The sequence below is a fragment of the Lipotes vexillifer genome, unplaced genomic scaffold (genome assembly GCF_000442215.2).
Source record: "Lipotes vexillifer unplaced genomic scaffold, Lipotes_vexillifer_v1.1 scaffold71, whole genome shotgun sequence".
In the NCBI taxonomy this organism is placed as follows: domain Eukaryota; kingdom Metazoa; phylum Chordata; class Mammalia; order Artiodactyla; family Lipotidae; genus Lipotes; species Lipotes vexillifer.
Window position 1 is genome coordinate 8,552,785 of NW_006793703.1, and position 21,849 is coordinate 8,574,633.

Genomic DNA, 21,849 nt, shown 5'->3' on the forward strand with positions numbered 1-21,849 from the left:
AAAAAAAAAAAAAAAAAACAGAAGGATCTAGGGAAAAAAAAAAATTGCCTCCAATATTATTTATGACTGAATTGTTGGCGGGGGGGGGGGGTTGCATGAGAAAATCATGTTTGCTACTTTATTTACGCCAAGGCAGAGATCATATGACTACTAATACCCCTACTACTACAGTACTGCTACAAGTAATAGTTCACAGAGTACTTTCTCCATGAATTACCTACATGTGAGCTTAAATGTACTTGTGAGTTGTATAATATTATCTGTTTCATATGGAAAAGTTTGTCACTAAACCCACATCACATAGCTGGTAAATAAAATCAGTTTTCAAACCTAGATTCTCTCATTCCAGATCTTTTCACAAGCCCCTGCCTCTTTTCAATATTTCTTTTTATAATAGATTTATACATGTCATTGTAATGGATCTAGTTGACATATTTAAGGTAGTTTTTGTAACTTTCCCACCAAGCTTTTCTTCACTGTTTATCAATTTACCTGCCATTGTTATCTACCATCCTTCCTTGCCCTAGAAACGTAGGCAGGTTGGTAAAGATGTGCAGCTCCTAAAATTGTAATGCATCATCTTCAGGCTTTAACTGGGCCTCCCGGGGGCAACACCAAGTCCTTACGAGGGTGCTGTCCTGTTCTCTGATGCAGAACGGATACAGTGCATATCAGGATGAAGCCTGTCATCTTGGCCCGAGAGTGATGTGAAACATCTGACTAAGGGTGGCCAATTGTATATAGTTTGTATTGATAAAAGTTATTTTTATGGTTCTGTGATTCAGTAGATCCTGTTATTTCTTGTCTGTCTCTGCAGATTAATAATCCTCACATTTTTAAATGGGAGCAGATAACCATACTTTGGTGAGAGAATTCATTCTCTTTGGCCTGTCCAGTGACTGGGACACTCGGGTTGCTCTCTCTGTCCTGTTCTTGGTTATGTACCTGGTGACAGTGCCGGGGAACTTCCTCATTATTCTTCTGATCAGACTGGACAGCCGACTCCACACTCCCATGTATTTCTTTCTCACCAACCTCTCCCTTGTTAATGTGTCTTATGCCACAAGCATTGTCCCTCAGATGCTAGTGCATTTTCTCACAGAACATAAAGGAATCCCAAATGTGAGCTGTGCAGCCCAGTTATTTTCCTCCCTGGGCCTGGGTGGGATTGAGTTTGTTCTACTGGCAGTGATGGCCTATGACCACTATGTGGCTGTGTGTGACCCGCTGAGATACTTGGTCATCATGCATGGAGGGCTCTGTATTAGGTTGGCGATCACATCCTGGGTCAGTGCCTCTGTCAACTCTCTCATGCAGCCCACCATCACCTTTCAGTTGCCCATGTGCACAACAAGTATATTGATCACATATCCTGCGAACTCCTAGCTGTGGTCAGGCTGGCCTGTGTGGACACCTCCTCCAATGAGATCGCAATCATGGTTTCTAGTATTGTTCTGCTGATGACACCTTTCTGCTCGGTTCTCTTGTCCTACATCCAGATCATCTCCACCACCCTAAGGATCCAGTCCACAGAGGGGCGAAAGGAAGCCTTCCACACCTGTGCCTCTCACCTCGCAGTGGTTGTCCTGTGCTATGGCATGGCCATTTTCACTTACATCCAACCACGCTCCAGCCCTTCTATCCTTCAGGAGAAGTTGATCTCTCTCTTCTATGCCATTTTGACACCCATGCTGAACCCCATGATTTACAGTCTGAGGAGTAAGGAGGTGAAGGAGGCCTTTCAGAAAATACTAGGGCAATTATCCGGATTAACGTCAAATCTGGCAACTTGATGAATCATGAGCATCACTTAGAGAAGAGAGCTTTGCTTGTATGCTTTCCCACCCAACTCAGATATGAAGCATTGTAACTGCATTGCCCTGGCAACCAGGAAGGAGATGACAAAACGTGTGCTTGTGATACCGGGTAGGAGGCTGAGTGATTGGGTTGGGGTGTGGGATGTAAGGGTGTTTTTATGTCACAGCAGCATGTTGAGACAAATTAAGCCCTGCTGTAATAGAACTTCCCACTGTTAACCACTCAGTATCCATTCATATGGCCTCAGAGTATTTGAGGAAAATATCATTTATTGTTTTTGATAGCAGCATGAAAAATTATTGTAATCATTGACCCATTCTTGGATCTTACCTTGGAACACTGATTTTTATTCAGCCACATTTTAAAGAGGTTATTGTATTTCTATTGGGAACAAAATGCATTTTCTTATTTGAACACTCACTTAAAATATTTTGTGGCATATATAGTCATGTTCGTTAATTGTGTGAGGCACTATCCTAAGGAGGGCGCTGCTATCAACGCTGATTAAACTGTTTTTGTGCATGACCTACTGCATATGGATATACAGACTCTGTCTGAGTAATGGAAATAAATGAGAGGAGAAACATTGACCAAATTCATATTTTACCATGTTAAGGATATAATCAAGGGTTGTTTGTACACAATGACATTATTTAAGAAAAATATGAGATTCAGTTACTGCTAATTAGCATATGAATAATTTAATAAGAAAACTATTGCCTGTATATTGGGTACCATTCAAAAGGTAAAATTGTAATTTCTGAAAATTCAGCAAACTTTCTTTTCTCTGATACCTTGGGGAAAAAATAAGCAAATAAACAAGGAAATAAATGAATACAATGTTAAGACATAGTTAATCTAAGAAAAGCAGTTTTCTTGGAGAAGCCAGTGAAAGATAATACAGCTTTGATTTTGTGTTATCAGGGTAGGTCAGTCTGCTCTGCAGATGTTATTCTCAAGTCTCCACATTAAAGGCCTTCTTGTATTCCCCTCCCCATCTCACACACACACACACACACACACACACACACACACACACACACACACACACACCAAAACCCTACTTAATCTCTGTAAATCTTGTGAGCTGGCATTGTCTGTGAGTGTACCTTGTCTCTGAGGATAAACCTAAATAAGGTAAAAGAGGGGAAAGAAATGATTACACAAGGGATAGGTAAGCGAAGGAGACAAAAACTATGGTAATGGTGGGTCCGCTCACTCTCTTCAAGGAGTATAAAAGAGGGACTCTTCTTTTGTTTTTGGTCTCATTATTAAGTCAGTTGATTGGCTTTTGGTTGATTTGTGTTTGGGCGTTGGTGATCAGAAGTTGAAGGGTTTCCACCGGCACCTATTTTCTCTGTGAAATAAGATGGAGTACCCATGGCTGAGAGTACAGGGGAAGGAGGAAGAGATACAGGAGTGAGATTTGAGAATGGTGCAGGTTTTTTGTTTTTGTTTTTTAGCTGTGTTGGGTCTTCTTTGCTGCACCTGGGTTTTCTCTAGTTGTGGTGAGCAGGGGCTACTCTTTGTTGCGGTGCGCAGCCTTCTTATTGCAGTGGCTTCTCTTTTTGCGGAGCACGGGCTCTAGGCACATGGGCTTCAGTAGTTGCAGCACATGGGCTCAGTAGTTGTGGCGCATGGGCTCTAGGGCATGGGGGCTTCAGTAGTTGTGGCACGTGGCCTCAGTAGTAGTGGCACATGGGCTCATTAGTTGTGGCTTGTGGGCTCTAGAGCGTAGGCTCAGTAGTTGTGGTACACGGGCTTAATTGCTCCGCAGCATATGAGATCTTCCCTGACCAGGGCTCGAACCCGTGTCCCCTGCATTAGCAGGCGGATTCTTAACCACTCCGCCACCAGGGAAGTCCAAGAATGGCGAAGGTTAATAGTCCACATGGGTATAGACTAATGTGCCCCTTTTACCTGTGGACATCACTGAGCCTAAAGTATCTCTGAATTTCATCTCAGTATCTTCAATTACAAGGTCACAAAGGTCATATTTTTCCTCTAATTTGACCAACTTTATCTTTATTCTCAGCCTTCTCTAAAACAAAGTTACAGTTGATCATTTTGTAGGCATTGACTTTGTTGTAGACAGTGCTTTTGGCATTGTGGGCTATCAAAGTTGTGTTCAGATATGGCCGCTACCTCAAGAAATTTACAGTCTTCTAGGGCAGGGGTTGGGAAACTGTTTCTGTATTAGGACAGATAGAAAATATTTTAGACTCTGTGGGCCATACATTCTACATCATAGCTATTCAGCTCTGCCATGACAGCACTAAAATAGCCATAGATAACACATAAAAAAAGAATGAATGTGGCTGGTAGCAATAAATCTAAATATATGGACACTGAAATTTTAAATTTGAATTTTATATAATTTTTACATCATAAAATATTCCCCTTTTTATTTTTTCAACGATTTAAAAATATAAAAAAATTCTTTTCTTGTGGGCCATGCAAAAACAAATGGCAGGCCAAATTTGGCCTTTGGGCAATAGTTTGCTACACCATTATAGGGGAAATAGAACAAAAGTGCAAAATTACAACACGAGGTATGCGCATAAAGAGCCCTGATACTCAAAGGAAGAAAGGATTTATAAAGAGTCCTGATATTCAGAGGAAGAGGGATTCTTTTCTGCATGTAGACTGTTACAATGGTGAAGGCTTCTAAGAGAAAATGAGGTGGTTCTCACTTCAGTTTGCATTTCAGAAAGCATCTCATTTCTCATAGTCATTTAGGTCCATTTACCCAAGATCTAAGGACTCCATACTAATGGGTGAATGGAGGACATGAATCACACACTGAGCATAATTCTTAGATACCTGCTGAATATTAATTGGATGATTTGTATTACTTCTTAGCCCTAGCAGCATTTAACCACAGTGACAGGTCTTTTGGGGACACATTCCCTTACATACAAGCTGAAGCTTCACTCTGTACTGTCCCTTATCATGATGTCTGGGACCATCAGGTTCTCCCCTGTTCATCCCACTAAAATTCAGGATTTTGAGACCTAAGCCTAGTGTATAAAATATAGGTCCTATAAAATATACACAACCAAGTCAGACTGATGTGGTTTGGTTGTCCTTCTAGTTCCAAATTTGGGCTAGGCTACTCTCAGTGAAATCTGATCCTCAGTATCATGAGATTTTTTTCCCATCTCATGGAAAATATCTCACCAGTGTATGCATATTATTTCCTGACTTCTTTGAGCCTTCTACATCTTCCTCATCAAAGTATAGCAGGATAACAAAACCAGAAGTGCGATCCTGGACAAGTTATAAAACCTCTCTAAGAATCAGATCTCTTTTTCATAACTTACAAAGAATAATAAGCTCCTCATGAGAAATTAGAGAGTATTGAGTGAAATATATGTAAAGCAGTTAGTAAAATGGCTGACACACAAAAAGCACTTGATAATTGTTTGCTATTATCTTTATTTCTCATAGAGTATTCTACCAATTTTCCCCCACCTCCTGTCCTCCCTGACCCTCAGGCAAACATTTTAGACCAACTCACTAGTCCATCTGAAACAATCTAAGGGGTCTGACAGAAGAGTAGACGCCAGAATAGTGTCTAGAAAACAGACCTCTAATTTTTGGCAACAAAGAACAAATTCTGTCTCATGCATTCTCATTGTAGGAGGTATCATCCCCAAAGCGGTGAAAATTGGTCTTCATGGAGGGGGGGCAAAAATATCTTAGATATTGCAATGGCTTATGGTCCTTCAAAGGGACCATATAAACAGATATACAGAATATCTAAGGTATTAAATTTTCATGGGGTGGGTGATTAAGAAAAAGATGTCTAAAAAGTTTTCTTTGAGGGATGATGATGAATAAAAGACTGAGACAAACTGCTCCATCTGTAGAGAACTATTCCTTGTTTGGGCACCAATATTCACAAGTGAATCATAATCACAGAGGTCAGAAGACATATAGTCCTAGAGTTAATTCATTATAGGCTTGATGTCTGCTTCATCTGTTTTTTACCTATCTTAGTCTATAACCCTGGGCCTTGACTACCTTGACCTTCTCTATCTAAGCAAATCCTTCTGCCCAGTTGGTTTCTACCCCTGTTTTTGGCCTTTACAGCCACAAAGGTATGGACAACTGAAAGTTGAGTGAATTCACGCTGCTGTGGGACCTGAGCCACTGGAGACCCTGTTCAGCTTCTGGCCAAGTACCTGGTGGCAGTGCTGTGATAATTCCTCATCAAGCCCCTACGAGCAGTCCAGACACTTGATCACCTGTTCTATATATTTTTTATTTAATGACTGTTGCTTTGCGGGGTTCTGTTACAAAGTAGTTCTGTTTCACAGATGCTTATTCACTTTTTGGGAGCCAAGAAGTCTAGAAACTTTTAGAGGGGGTATTAGAATTCCCATCAGTTATATAAATACAGGATTTAAGTCAGATTTATAAAAATCTGAAAGAGCAGAGTAATATTAGCTAGCTCTGTGCTACATTTTCGAATTTTAAACTTTAAAGGTCTCCTAACTTCTATAAGCTTATATTAATGCCTTTCCTTAAAATACAGATATTATCCACATTGGGGATGAAATATGAGTCTCAAGTATATGTAACTCACGCAAGCTCAGACAGCTAGTAATCAACACATACAGCCTAGATTCAGTTCAGCCTTGGCTTGTCTGAATCCGAAGGCATCCTGAATCTCGACAAGGACACCCCTTTTGGGATACCACAGGGAGTTTTGGCACTTTAAGTCTGCTGTGTGTGGATCAGCGTTCAGTTGAAGATGTGAAAAACCCACAGAGCCATAGTGTTACCATTATAGTTAGGACCGTTAGAGTTTCAAGTGATAAGACCCAAAACAAACTGGATAAGCAAAACTAAAAATTAAATAAATTAAATACCTTAACTGTGGAATATAGTAATGAATATCATGAATGGTATCATGAATAACTGAATCTAGAGTCTAAAAATTTTTTTTGAAGTTTGTCTTTTTAAATTTTTTCTTATTTCCTGCCTCTTGGCTTTGCTTCTGTCTGTGGAGCTTGTTCTTTTCTGTCATTCATCGATTTCCTCTATGAGGTGGAAAAAGTGACCCTTGGAGGCCCCAGATATACAACATGATGTCAGAGACAAAATCCTGACGTGTCTGCTAACTCCAGCGGAAAAAACTCAGAGATGGGTCCAGGTTGGCTTACCCTGGGTGGTGTGGCCCTTCCTCAATCAAGCCCTCTGTTAGGGTTATGAGGCGTTAACGTTATATATATATATATATATATATATATATATATATATATATTTTTTTATTTTTGTGGTAAGCGGGCCTCTCACTGTTGTGGCCTCTCCCATTGTGGAGCACAGGCTCTGGATGTGCAGGCTCAGTGGCCACAGCTCACGGGCCCAGCCACTCCGTGGCATGTAGGATCTTTCCAGGCCGGGGCACGAACCCCTGTCCCCTGCATCGGCAGGCGGACTCCCAACCACTGTGCCACCAGGGAAGCCCATTAACATATTTTTTACTTGAATTGTTTTGCTTAAGGGAAACTGATTTTATCACCAGTCATATGTTCAATCTTTGTAAATGTTGCATACATACTTTTCTGTAATTGTTGATTGGAGTATTCTATCAATGTTCATTAGTCCACCGTTGATAGTGCTGTTGAAGTTTTCTATTTCCTTACCATTTCCTTATTATTCGCTTCTTTCTACTTGTTCTGTCAATTATTGAGAAGTATTGAAATCTCTAACTCTAATTGTGAATTTGCCTGTTTCTCCTTGCGTTTCTATCAGTTTTTGCTTCATGTGTTTTGAGGCTCTGTTATTAAGTGCCTCAGTATTTAAAATTGTTCTGTATTCTTGATGAATCTTTTACTGCTATTATGAAATGCTTTTCTTTATCCCTGGTAGTGTTCTTTGCTCTGAAATCTACTTTGAGTGATATTACTATAGAAACTCTAGCTTTCCTTTGATTAGTGTTAACGTGGTATTTTTTTTTTCTTTGCTGTACGCGGGCCTCTCACTGTTGTGGCCTCTCCCGTTGCGGAGCACAGGCTCTGGACGCACAGGCTCAGTGACCATGGCTTACGGGCTCAGTCACTCCGCGGCATGTGGGATCTTCCCGGACTGGGGCACGAACCCGTGTCCCCTGCATCGGCAGGCGGACTCTCAACCACTGCGCCACCAGGGAAGCCCAACGTGGTATTTTTTCACCATATCCCGTGGATCATTGTCCTTCATTGCCTGATGTCCAATGCCATGAAAATTGTAGTTTAATATATTTTGTCCTGATCTATAGTTCTTTCTGATGGGAGGGTAAGTTCAAGCCCTGTTTCTGTATCTTGGCTAGAAAGGGAAACTTCTTTTGTCTGTTCCATTGATCCATGCCTCTACTGATAAAGCAATGTTAGATTGTATTGACTACTGTAGCTTAATAGTAAGTCTTTAAATCAGAGAGTGTCACTCCAAATTTGTTCTACATTTTCAAAATTACTTAGTCTGTATTCTAGGTTCCTTGTTTTCCACATACATTTTAGAATCAGATTGTCAAATGTTTCAAAAAAGCCTGATGGAAATTTGATTAGGATTGCATCAAATTTATAAGTCAAATAGTAGGGGAGAGCTGTCAGCTCAGCAATATTGAATCCTACAATTTGTGAACATGGTATTTCTTTCCATTTATTTAGGTCTTCTTTTATGTCTCTGATCAATTTGTTTGTAGTTTCCATGTTAAAAATCTTACACGTTTCATTAGCTCTTTTTCTAGTATTCCGTGATTTTTAATGTACTTTACACGATACTCTATTATAATTTCAGTTTCCACTTTATTCATTGCTAGAATATAGAAATAAAATTTATTATTTCATACTGATGTGAATCCTTTGTCATTGTTAAAACCCCTTATTAGATTTCCTTTTTTTTGTTATTGGTAGATTCTCCTTTTATTTCTTTTGCTTTCTTTATTGCAGTGACTAGAACCTCTAATACAGTGTTGAATAGGGGTGTTGAGAGTAAATCTGCTTCATTTTTCTGGATCTTAGAGGGGAATCATTCAGTCATTCACCATTAAGAATGATGTTGACTATTAGAACTTTGTTAATGTCCTTTTTCAGACTGAGGACTTTCTCTTCTATCTCTAGATTCCTTAGTTTTTATAATTAATGGATATTGAATTTTGTCAAACAATTTTTCTCGTGTCTATTGAGATATATCATATATAGATATCATATATATATCTCAATAGATATCATATACATCATATATATATCTCAGTAGATATCATATATATCATATATATATCTCAGTAGATATATATTATCATATATAGGTAATCTCTGTAGACTCTTGATCTGGTAAATCACATTTTTTAGGTTTTTTAAAAACAATTTTATTTTGAACTAGTTTTAGACTTAAGGAAAGTTTGAAAATATAGTACAGAAAGCTTACCGTAAAGTTAACATCTTACATGACCATAGTACAAATAACAAAACCAGGAATGTAACATTGGTGTAATTAATATTATTTCATTTTTAGCTAAATTATAGTGCTTGGTCTAATTTTATCAGTTTTCTCACTAATTATTTACTTTTTAAAATTTAGAACACTATCCAGGATCCCACATTACATTTGCTTATTATTTCTCTTTAATCTCCTTATTCTGTAACAGCTTGTCTTTCCTTGTCTTTCATGCCTTGACACTTTTGAAGAATATTGACCAATTGAAAGTTTTACTAACTTTGCATTCCTGGGATAAACTCAACTTGGAAATAACATATTTATTATAAGCTGGATTCAATTTACTAATATTTTAAAACTATTTTTGTGTGTATGATGATGAGTGATTTTGGTCTGTAGTTTTTTTTTATTTGCAATGTTTTTGTTTGGTTTAGATATCAGGGTAATATTTAAAGAATTAATTAAAGGAGCAAAGTTACTTCTGCTGAAGGTTTCTAGAAGAGTTTGATAGATTTTGTAATACTTCTTCCTGAAATGTTTGGTTTAATTCACCAGTAAAGCCATTTGGTCTGTTGTTTAGATATAGGACTATTCACATTATCTGTTTCTTCTTTTACGAGTTTGGCAGCACAAAACTTGTGAAAGAAATTAAAAATTTTTCCATTTCGTCTGAGTAGTCAAATGTGTTAACATAGACTATATTCATAAGGGTTTGTTTTTATTCTTTTGATGTCTGTAGGATCGGTAGTGATGTCACCCCTTTCATTTTTTATATTGATAATTTGTGTCTTGTCTCTTTCTTGATCATTCTTGATAGAAGTTCATCAATTTTATTGATGCTTTCAAAGAATCATCTTGATTTTTTTTCTGTTTCTCTCTTTTCTATTCCATTGATTTCTATGCTCATCTTTATTTTTTCTTTAGGTGCATGTCCTTAACTTTGCTTGTAATATTTTGTCTGTTGACTATGAATACTTTTATCAATAACTGAAAGTATCTTTATTTCTCTTTTATTTTTAAAAGACATTTTCTCTGGGCATAGAATTGTAGGTTGGCATTTTTTTTCTTTCAGTTTTTCTGTTAATATTTTTTTTTCTCTGTATGTAATGCATTTTTTTATACAACTGCTTTCATAATTTTGTTCTTATTGCTTTTCAGCACTTTGATAATGTAGCACTTTGTAATGTTTTTCTTCATTTTAAAAAAATGCTTGAGGTTTGCTGAGCTACTTGAATGTGTAGGTTCTTTCTCTTCATTATATTTGGATATTTGAGTTTAATATTTTAAAAATATTGGTTATGTCTTCCCCTATACCCCAGTACTCCTTTTTACTTCTGGGACTCTGATTTCATGTTTGATATTTCTCACAGCTTATTGAAGCACCGTTCAATTTTTTTCAGTCTTTTTTTCTCTATTTCATTTTGGATAGTTTCTATTGCTATGTCTGCAAGTTCTCAGATCTCTTCCTCTGCAGTGTCTAATCTGCTATTGATTTTATCCAGTGTAATTTTCATTTTAGGTATCATATTTTTCATTACCTTATAGTTTGAATTGGGTATTTTTATATCTTTGGTTTCTTTCCTCATCATGCTTAGTGTTTTCTCTGTCTTCTTGAAATGTGAAGTGTATTTATAATGGCTATCTTAATGTGTTTGTATTCTAATTTTATCACCTCTGTTGTTACTGCATAATTTTTATTCGTTGATTTTTCTCCTCATTATGGCTTGTTTGCATTCCCTCTCCTTGGGCTGTGGCCTGGAAACTCTTCTGCCTCTTTGTATGCTTGGAAAAAGTTTTTACTGGATTACAGACACTGTGAGTTTTATGTTTTTGGGTGGTGGATACTTCTGTTCTCTTCACCTATATCTTAGGAAAATTTTCATGATGTTTGATTTCTTTTATAGTTTCCAGATTTAACTGCTTGAAAGAGGAAATATTTGTCTTCTCCCTGTACCTATTAAATGGTATTTTGTAAGGGGTGGGACTACCCCATCTTTGTTCTCCTTGCATCAAGTGATATTAAAGATAGTGTATAGTGAACTGTTTTCCATTTCCAAGACTAATAAAAGAAGACAAAGAGAAATGGAAGAAATAGGCAATATTAGGAAAGAAAAGAGACATTGCCACAGGTTCTATATACATTAAAATATATAAGAAGATATTAACAAATTTGGACCAATAAATTTGAAAAGTTAGATGAAAGAGATAAATTCCCAGGAAAGATAAACCTGACCAAAATGGACACATGAAGAAATAGAATAGTCCTATATACTAAGAAATTTGAATCCATATTTAAGAATTTTTTTTAACAAAGAGCATTTCAGGCCAGGTGGCTTCACCAGTGAATTCTACCAAATATATAAGGAAGAAATAACACCACTCATCCACAAAAGTAATTTCATATATACATATTTAATATATAAAAGCCAGTTACATTTTTATGTAATTTAAAAGTTACTATTTAAAACAGCACTTCAAACCATCATACCTGGGAACAAATCTAATAAGACATATACAACACACAGAAAAAATATACATAGAGAAAAGGAAAGATATTAATAAATGGGAGAATATATTTTTTTTTATGGATTGGAATACTGAATAGCATAGAAATGTCACTTCTCCCCAAATTGGTTTTTAGGTAAAATCCCAATTAAAATTTCACAAAGTTTTTTTTCTTTTTTCTTTTTCCTGGAAATCTTTAAGCTAATTCTAGAGTCAGATTAAATATTCAAATAGCCATGAAGAGCCGAAACAATTTGAAAATGTAGAATCAAGTTGGAGGATTTATACTAATGTAAACAAGGTTTATTATAAAGCTACAGTAATCAAGACAATGCAGTACTAGTATAATAATAGATCTAAGTAGACCAATGGATCATAAAAAAATAGTCTAGAGAAAAAACTACACATATAAATTAAAATTTGGTTTGTGGTAACACAGGAGAATAGTGAGGAAAGAATTGTCTCTCAATAAAAGTGGATATTCACATAGAAAAAAATGAATCTAGGTTCCCATGTCATATCATGCACAGAAATAAATTCCAGATATATTGTTGATCTAGATGTGAAAAGTAAAACATTAAAACTCCCAGAAGATGGCATTGAAGAATAACTTCATGATTTGGGAGAGACAGAGATTTCTCACTCAAGACTCAAAATGCAGTGACTATATATGAAGAACAATTGATGAATAGAACTACATTAAAAGTAAGAACATCTCTTCATCAGAGACACCATTAAGAGAATGAACAGATGGGAGAACATATTTTTGATACATATAAATGACAAGTGACTCATATTCAAAATATATAAAGAACTAAAATCAATAAGAGAAAGAGAAATAACCCAATAGGAAAATGGGCAAGAAATTGAACACACACCTCAGAAAGTGGAATATCCAAATAGTCAGTAAATACTTAAAAATATGTAGAGCCTCATCAGTCATCATAGAAATGTAAAATATAATCACAGTGAGACACTACTATGTACACGTCAGAATGGCTAAAATGAAAGAGACAATCCAAGGACAAAGAATGGTTAGAGCAAAGGGATACTCATACAGAGTTGGTGGGAATATAATTGAAACATCTGTTTTGACAGAACTGACTATATTAGCTAAAGTTGGACACACACATAATCTGTGATATAGCAATTCCACTACTAGGCAACAGAAATGAGTACAGTACATGTCTGGGACAAAAGATGAGTGAGTGTGTGTGTGTGTGTGTGAGTGTGTTTATGTGAATGTTCATAGCAGTGTTGTTTTTAATAGCCACAAATTAGAAAGCACCTAAATGTCCATCAATGGGATGGATATCAGATTTGAGATGCCTTTAAGTGGGTAGTAAATTTTTGTAGTATTTTTAGAAAATGAGGGCAAACATCTAGATACAAAAATACATAATGACAATGTCCAGTTTAAAGGAACCTCCCAATAGTGAGACAAAATGGAGATATGTCCCATGAAAAAGTTGCATAAGTTGTGTAGATAATATATGATCCTAGCTTATGTACAATTTCAGAACCTTGTTACAGGAGATATTGCCCAAAGATCCCCTTGACAGTCCATAAATAATTGGGCACTTTGGCTCAGATAGTCTCAATCATGAGTACATGGACAGAAAGTCATGGGCAAGTTTTAACTACCTCAAAGTGAAACTTCAGCAAAGACAGGAGAATGTCTCCAGGGGAACTGGGGATTCAGATTCTCTTCTCTTGTGTTTCTGGCTCAGGAAAAACTGAATTCTCACTTGTAAATTCTTTTAAAAGCAGATGACAGTTTAAGGTGAGAGAGTCACCATACAGAGAAGGTGAAAAAACAATGGAAACCTAACAAGCACAGCATAACTGGCCTGTAGAGATTTTATCTCTGAGGGAAAATAAAATCCCACTTCTTGCCCAGCCCTGCTCTTCCTGGGCAATGCTGACCTCTTTTCCTGGAGGTAAGGCAGTCATGCTCAGAGGCTCTCCATTGGGTTCTTAGGATTATGAGTCAAGAAGCAAGGATTTCCTTAACACACAGCTTCTTTCTGGGCTCATGTGAAAACTGGGTTGAGTTTGGTTACTACAGAGATTAAGGTCCCATTTTTGCAATTGGTTTTAAGAAAATACGTTTGGGTAGCCAAACTGGGGAGAAATTTCTCTCGAATACCTCTGAGAAATGAAGCACCTAGCCTAGGGCTTTTACTGCATCCATAGGAAACATTGAACTTATTTACTACAGGTCGTGTTCCCTGTGTCACATTGCACTCCCCCCAGCACTTGTCCACTGCTGGAAATTTGGACCTGAGAACAGGTTTGTGTTAACCAGCTCATTCTTAAACAGTGATGGGCAGAAGGTAACTTCGTCTCGATGACTGGCTCTAAACTTTCTGTTGCTCCAAGCAGTGTAGTTGTAGGTATGCATTAGGAAGTGGGAATGGGGTGGGGATAGCAACTTAGCCAGTTAACATTGTTGGGAAATCTCAAGCTTTCCAGGTGGCCGCTTTTGAGAACACTTCTGATGTAGAACTTCAGGAAGCTTGAATCACAGTTCTTGGAAGGAGAGGTGGTTCAGGAATGCTGTTTATCTTACTATTATTGTCACAACACCTCCACCTTATTTTTGAAAATCTGTTTTTAACTTTTATTTACGTACCATATTTTCAAAAGTGTTTTAAACATTTTACTTTTGGTTAAAAAATTATTCTTTTTCCTATTGATGTCATATCCTTTTTCTATTATCCTCCCTTCTTCCCTCACTCCAACGAATTGGGACAGACTTGAATTTGTGCTGCCTTTAGACAGATGAATAAGCTGCAGTTGGACCTCTGGATCCACAGGTTCTACATCCGTGGATTCACTGATCATGGATTGAAAATATTAAAAAATTTTCCAGAAAGTTCACAAAAGCAAAACTTGAATTTGCTTAATGCTAGCAACTATTTACTTATCATTTACTTTGTAATTAGATATTATGAGTAATCTAGAGATGATTTAAAGTGTACAGGAGGATGTGTGTAGGTTATATGCAAATACTAGGCCATTTTATATAAGGGACTTGAGCATCTGTGGATTTTGGTATCCACTGGAGTCCTGAAACCAATCCCAGGGGTACTGAGGAGCAGCTGTAGTAGTGACAGTCGAACTGGGAAATGCAAGTTCATTGGCCAAGCAGGTCGTTCATTCACTCCCGGGGAGAGGCACTTTAGAAAACAAGAAGATGGTACAGAAACGTGTCATGCGAACCATGAGTGTTTTCTATTTGTAAACAATATCTTGCTGAGCCTTTAAGCGGAATTACTGATCCAAGACCAGGGATTACTACATTTTCTTTGTCAAGCCCTTAACTATTACTAGTTTTTAAGAAGTGAAAACTCAAAACCACAAGATAGTATCATCAGATTTTTCAGTCAAGTCTCCTTATTTGGTACCTGAGAATACCTTAAATAATCATCAGCTACCTCCTGCACTGTATTTTTTTTTTTTCTTTTAGCCCTCTCCTGGTGAACTCATGTTACATGAATTGTTTCATGTATTATAGCAGAATCAGAGACTGCCTCATGCACCTTCCTAGGAATATTATCTATTAAAATATCATCTGTACATTGTCAGGTTCCGCTGACAGGTCTCAGGCACTGATTTTCCCCTTTGAAGTCACTTATCTCTCTTTTGTACCTGAGGTCTTCACCAGTGATAATTTTATATTCCAACTTTTCCCTTTTCATTGGGGATAAAAAGGTAGGTTTCCTCTTTCTTTGATAGAAATATTACAAAGTGGCTTGCTGATCTGAAGCTCTAGAGTAAATTCTAAAGAATTACGGAACATTTTGTACTTTTATTGCCTTCTCTTGTAATTTACATAAATTATCTCTCAGAGTAGGAATGGTTTATCAAGCTTAATTCATTCCTAGATAAAAGATTATCAAATGCAAATGCCAATAGACCCTTCTCTGCTGACTAATCCAGTCACCTTTGGCACCCTATTTATCTGCAGTTAGCTGCCCTTACTGTCATGAATGCCCTCAACACAAAATATGATTTTCATCCTATATTCAGTGGCACTATCTGATCACAGACAGCAAACAGATAATATCTCCTTGTCACAGCAGTGCATGCGTTTCACTTTCTCTACCTAAAGGACAGAGTAATTAGAGAGACAGGGTATGTGGGAAATCTAGAGTGGGCTTTGTTCAGTCCCTGAGGTTTTTGGAAATCACTTGAGATTTGACAAGTAAGGTACAAATAAAATTACTAAGACTTCCAGAGAGAATACTAGAGCCCTTGAGCTTTCGGAAATATATCAGCAGGATTAGAAAGTTTGGGGCTGGTATTGAGCAGACTATAGTATTACCTTCTGGTCATGTGAGTCACAGTAGAGGGAACATAGCACAAGGATGAGAAAAGAGTTTTCTAAGGGGTGGGGGACAGTCAAATATTTCAGATAAAGATAAAAGTAAGGACGGTTAAAGGAAAGAGATCATCAACAGTCATTTCACTGAGTTAATTCTAATTAATTTTTTCCATCACATTATATAGTCTCCAAATCACAATAATCACTCTCCAGAATACATACAAATAGAATCAGAGGGAATGTGCAACCAGTTTTCCCTTATCTTTTAGTTAATAGGCTAGCATGTGTGGCAACTCTTCGAGCTCTTAGCATTTACTAAGGAAGATAGTTAATGCATCTTTGACTTTGATGTGTTTCTTGACAGTCATACTCTGCTGTTGACCCCATGATCTGCTGCTCTTTCAAGGGAAAAGAAATGCAATATTGCAGATTCTTTCCTCTTATTCTCTCAGCCAGGTAAAAGACAAACAGGTGAAGATTTTTCAAAAATGAGCCTGGTCACCCAGGTCTTCATTTTTTATCTCACTGACTCTGAAATGTAATTTTCGATAATATTTAGCTACTAAAAACGATTTTATATTTGCTACCTTCTAACTTACAACCCCAAATTTGTGATTTTAAAAGGGTGGAAATTTAGTATCTCATTTTCATAGTCAAAGAATCCAGAAGTAAAAAAAGTAAATTAAAAAAAAAAAAAAACCTCGGGCTTCCCTGGTGGCGCAGTGGTTGAGAGTCCGCCTGCTGATGCAGGGGACACGGGTTCGTGCCCCGGTCCGGGAGGATCCCACATGCCGCGGAGCGGCTGGGCCCGTGAGCCATGTCCGCTGAGCCTGCGAGTCCGGATCCTGTGCTCCGCAGCGGGAGAGGCCACAGCAGTGAGAGGCCCGCGTACCGCAAAAAAACAAAAAACAAAAAACAAAACAAAACAAAAAAACCCCTGTTCATACCTATTAGGTTCCATTCAGTATGGATTTTGAGATGGTAAGGAGGGAAAAACCGGTGTCTTAACAGGGAAGTAAACAAACTCCATAGTTAGGAGTTGGCTTTAAAGAAAAAAAATCATGTTTTACAGTTAATCTTTTTAACTCAAATAAGCATTTTAATGAAAACTTCCCTGCGTAAGGAAGAAGCAGAGTTTTCCTCTTGGATCTGAGCCACGTCAGTGGGTTCTCTTGTTTCCCAGAAGGAGGCATACAGTTTGAAAAACCACACCACTTAATATTAGATGGTTATTTGGTCCGAGTGACCTTATAAGGTCCTCTGGCACCTTACGTATCTATTTTTTTTGATTTATAACTTGGGTTTGGTCTTCAGAAGCTCATGGGCAGGGAAGACCAGACATGGATGAGTGAGTTCATTCTGCTGGGACTGTCCAGCTGCTGGGAGACTCAGGTCTCCCTCTTTGTCCTTTTCCTGGCCATGTATCTGATGACTGTGCTGGGGAACTTCCTCATCATCCTCCTTATCAGACTGGACAGCAGGCTAAACACACCCATGTGCGTTTTCCTCAGTATCCTGTCATTTGTGGACATCTGTTATATCAACAGCACTGTCCCCCAGATGCTCATTCACTTCCTGTCAGCCCAGAAGTCCATCCCATTCTACAGCTGGGTGCTCCAGCTGTTTATCTCCTTGGCAATGAGCAGCACAGAGTTCTTCTTGCTGGAAGCCATGGCTTATGACCGCTGTGTGGCAGTGTGCCGTCCACTGCACTATGCAGTCATCATGCACGGAGGGCTGTGCCTGGGCCTGGCTGCTGGCTGCTTGGTGGCTGGTTTCATGAATTCACTGATGCAGACAATCATCTTTCAGCTACCTCTGTGCCATAAGGTTGTTCATCACTTTGCCTGTGAGATGTTGGCTGTGCTGAGGCTGACCTCTGTGGACATCTCCTTCAAGGTCATGGTGGCCATCTCAGGATTTCTGGTGATCATGCTTCCCTGTTTTCTTGTTCTATTCTTCTGTGGTCGTATAGTTGCTGCGATTCTGTGTATTCATTCTGCCCAGGGATGCCACAAAGCATTTGTGACGTGCGCCTCTCACCTCATTGTGGTTTCCATGTGCTTTGGAACAGCCATCTTCACATACTTGAGACCCATGGCTGGCTCCTCAGCAGAACAGAAGATGGTCACCCTGTTCTATGCTGTGGTGACCCCAATGCTGCATCCCTTAATCTACAGCTTGAGGGACAAGGAAGTGATGAGCGCCTTTAGAAGAGTGTTGGGGAAACTTAGTGACAAAGGGTAAAGATTCATAGCATTTCTCCTTCCCTCCAATAGCCCATAGAACGACATTCTAAACAAAGAGAAAATGATGGATGTGCCCTTTCTTCTCAGATTTTCTCATAAGGTAGATCATGGTGGACAAGTTTTTCTAGACTGACTTTCCACATTCATCCACATTTTGACTATGTATCACTGCCTTCTTATACATACGGTAAAAAAAAAAAAGCCTTTAATTATTAAGCTGCAGTCTGCTGGATAATCTCTCCTCCTAGACTTCATATTCCCCCTTTTACTTTCATATACTTCCTGCCTATTCCCTCAGAAAATGAAACATAAACAGTAAAAATTTTCAGGGTGAGAAGAGCCACACTTTGTTTCATGACCCCACCCATCACCAGCAATGTAGCTTTGAAAAAGATACTTAACATCTCTGACCTCTAGTTTTCTCAACTCTAAAAAGAAATAATAATATCCAGTGTGTGTGATTATTTTGAAGATTATAAATTATCTATGTAAAATACCTAGTAGAGTGGTGGCATAGAGTAGATATTCAACTATTTTTTTTTAAATAGCTTGTAGGACACAATTATAGCACTACACATTATGCAACCTTCTCTCTATGTAGAGTTACTCAGAGTGAATGTTTTCCTTGTGCTGTGGCTCTAGTAGATCACTGTTGTGTGTCTGCTCCAGGTAGCCACCTTACCCGGAACCACGGCATCTATCCACCCAATTTATTCTCTCTCCATCCATCCATCCACCCATTCATTATCCATTCATCCATCCAACTTTTCTGTCTGTCTGTCTGTCTCTATCTATCTATCTATCTATCTATGTATTTTTTAGGTCCAAGCCAGACAAGACCTTTCTCATGATCTCCAAACACATGTATCAATGCTTGCTTAACTCCTTTCACTTACATTATATGAATCCCATTGTTAACATAGTTAAAATAGAGCTGCTGTTCTTGCTTCCTCTATCCCAAGCTATTCCTTTCTTCTTGCCCCAATACACCTTCACTGTATTAGTAAAAGGAACCATCATACATCAGAGTAATTCTTGATTCCTTTATTTTACACCCTACCCAGTAATAGATTTCATTAGCTTGTCAACAAAATATGTGATCAACTGGTCTCTCTGTTTCCACCTCTGCTTTCTACATTCTATTCTGCACACAACAGCTTTAATTTTAAAAATTATTATTTGTTTTTTTACTTTATTTTGTAAGCTAAAACACAGGCAGAACACCACACTAAATAAATTTGTAGCTTAGTGAATTAATGGTAGGACAAACCCTCTTGTAACCACCACTCAAGTAAAAAAACGAACAAAAAAAACCAGTTCTGCCAGCTACTGTAGCAGTCCCTTCATGTGCCTCATCATAATCACAACTCCTTTTTCCCAAAAGTAACTGCTCTCGTGACCTCTGTAGTAATCACTGTCTTGCATTACTTTATGGCTTTATTATTCAAGCAGACATCCCTAGTCACTGTCACTGTAGTTTAGTTTTGCCCATTTTTTTCAATTTGATATGCTTTGAAATCTCATTAATCTATAGGTCCCCTCCAACTCTTTCTTTTACCTACAATTTATTTGAGTGACCTGGGCCATTTGATCTGTAGAAGTCTCCTCTATCTTAGAAAATAAATCAAGTCACATCCTTTTCCTGCTTAGAATAAAATCCAAACTCCGCAAGTACAGGACCTAACTTGGTCCAGCTGCTGCCTGCTTCTTCATCTGCATTTTGACTCCCTCTTCCTCTCACTGCTCTGACGGCACACTGCTTGTCTAACAAGGGTTGGAAGAAAACGGCTAAGTCTCTATAAAAGGAAAATTTATTTTTTTTACAAGTCATAGACACTCATGGAAAAAATAATTGTAGACCTGTACATTTTTTGTATGTGAAATCTGAGACTTATCCAATGTATTAATAATTTACTAATAAGCACTAATAAATTTGGCAATAAATACTTCCTTTCACTGGAAATTCTGAATCCTATCAATTAGCATCATGAATAACTGGGCTCAGATTTCTGAGTAAAATCTCAAGAGTAGAGATGTTTTGATCTCCCAGTTTTAAAAGGAGAAAATTCAGGTTTCTACCTTGGAAAGGGCAAAGTATTATATTCATCAGTTAGACTATAAGCTTCTTGAGAGCAAGGACTATGCATTTTATCTTATTTGTGTTCCCAGTGCCTTAACAATGCTAATAAATCCCTGCTGATTGATTTATTAATTGAAATTTTCTTTACTATTCTAGAGGTTGCCTCTTATGAAATATATAAAGATAATGCATGTTGGAATTTAGTATAATAGTAAATAGGCTTTAAAAAATCTCAGACTCAGAGTTAATTGGTTCATAATACTCTTCAGTAGATGAAATATTATCACCCATACAAGCCGCCTTTTATTAATTAATTCTGTTTTAGCCCATTCTTTATTCCTCAACTCTTCTGATATGTTTAATGCATATAATGATGTTTGAGAATACATTTATGTATTTAAAAAATATATTAACTACTCATACTGTATCTTAGTCTTTTTTTTTACCCAACACTATATTTTTAAGAATGATACATATTGCTAGTCTATTACTTTTAACTGTTCAGAGTAATCCATGGTGTTCACCATATTTTAGCTATGGTACCCAGCTCCCTACCACCACATATAGCCCGATGATGAACATCATAATACATGTGCACTTAAGGACCTGTGAGAATTTATTTAAGGAATATACACAGGAGCCAATTGCTAGGTAATGGATAACGCTCTCCAGAATGGCTTTATAAGTCTACACTCGTACGTCAGTGCCTGACGGGTCTTATCTATCCACAGCCTGCATGTTTTGAATTTTTTCTAGCCTGAAAGATATAAAATTGTCTTATTTTGCGTTACTCTGATAAGCAATCAATATGAACATGTCTTCAAATGCTGAACTTCTGATTTGTCTGCCTTCACCCAACACCACTCTATCCATGCCTTCCCCGCTTCAATTCGTGGTAACTCCATCATTGCCGTGATTAGGCAATTTCCCAGTCTTTTTCTCATGAATTGGCAAGGATAGCCTGTTGTCTCTATTTTCAAAATACATACACAGTATGATCACTTCTCAACATCTCCACTCTTACACCCCAGTGTGAGCCACCCTGACTTCCCACTTGGGTTACTGCAATTGCCTGCATCAGACTTCCCTGCTTCTATTCTTACATCCTATCCAGCACTCAGTGATCCCTTTAAAACAGAACTCGAATCATGTCCTTCCTCTTTTCAGCCGTGCAGTTACCCAGAATTAAATCCAAAGTATTTACAGTGGGCACAGGCTTTCCTCCTAACTATGCCCCTCTACCTGGAATGCTGCTTTCTCCGTTAGCCATTTCCTCATCTCCTCCAGTTCTTCATTCAGCTGTCATCACTGCCCTGTTTGATGCTGCAGACTTTCTCCTTGCCCCCTACTCCTGTTCCCTCTTACCTTGTTATTTATTTTTTTCCAAAGAACTTATCTTTTCTAACATATTTGCAATTAACTCATTGTTTAATGTCTGTCTC

At 37.8% G+C, this 21,849-nt stretch overlaps 2 protein-coding genes across 2 annotated transcripts; both read left to right on the forward strand.

The window, feature by feature from the left end:
* Window positions 1–807: 807 nt before the first annotated feature.
* On the forward strand, window positions 808–1,882 carry LOC103088137 (olfactory receptor-like protein OLF3). The gene is given in 2 exon segments (XM_082931387.1): window positions 808–1,345; window positions 1,348–1,882. Coding segments are annotated over 2 exon segments (951 nt in total). The 5' UTR covers window positions 808–840; the 3' UTR covers window positions 1,794–1,882.
* Window positions 1,883–17,398: 15,516 nt separating this feature from the next.
* Window positions 17,399–18,325, forward strand: LOC103072619 (olfactory receptor-like protein OLF3). Its single transcript, XM_007466668.1, has one exon. The coding sequence runs from the start codon at window positions 17,399–17,401 to the stop codon at window positions 18,323–18,325; it is 927 nt and encodes a 308-aa protein (XP_007466730.1).
* The last annotated feature ends 3,524 nt before the right edge of the window (window positions 18,326–21,849 follow it).

Coding starts and splice junctions, on each gene's coding strand:
- LOC103072619 (XM_007466668.1), top strand. CDS start 17,399: ATGGGCAGGGAAGACCAGACATGGATGAGTGAGTTCATTCTGCTGGGA.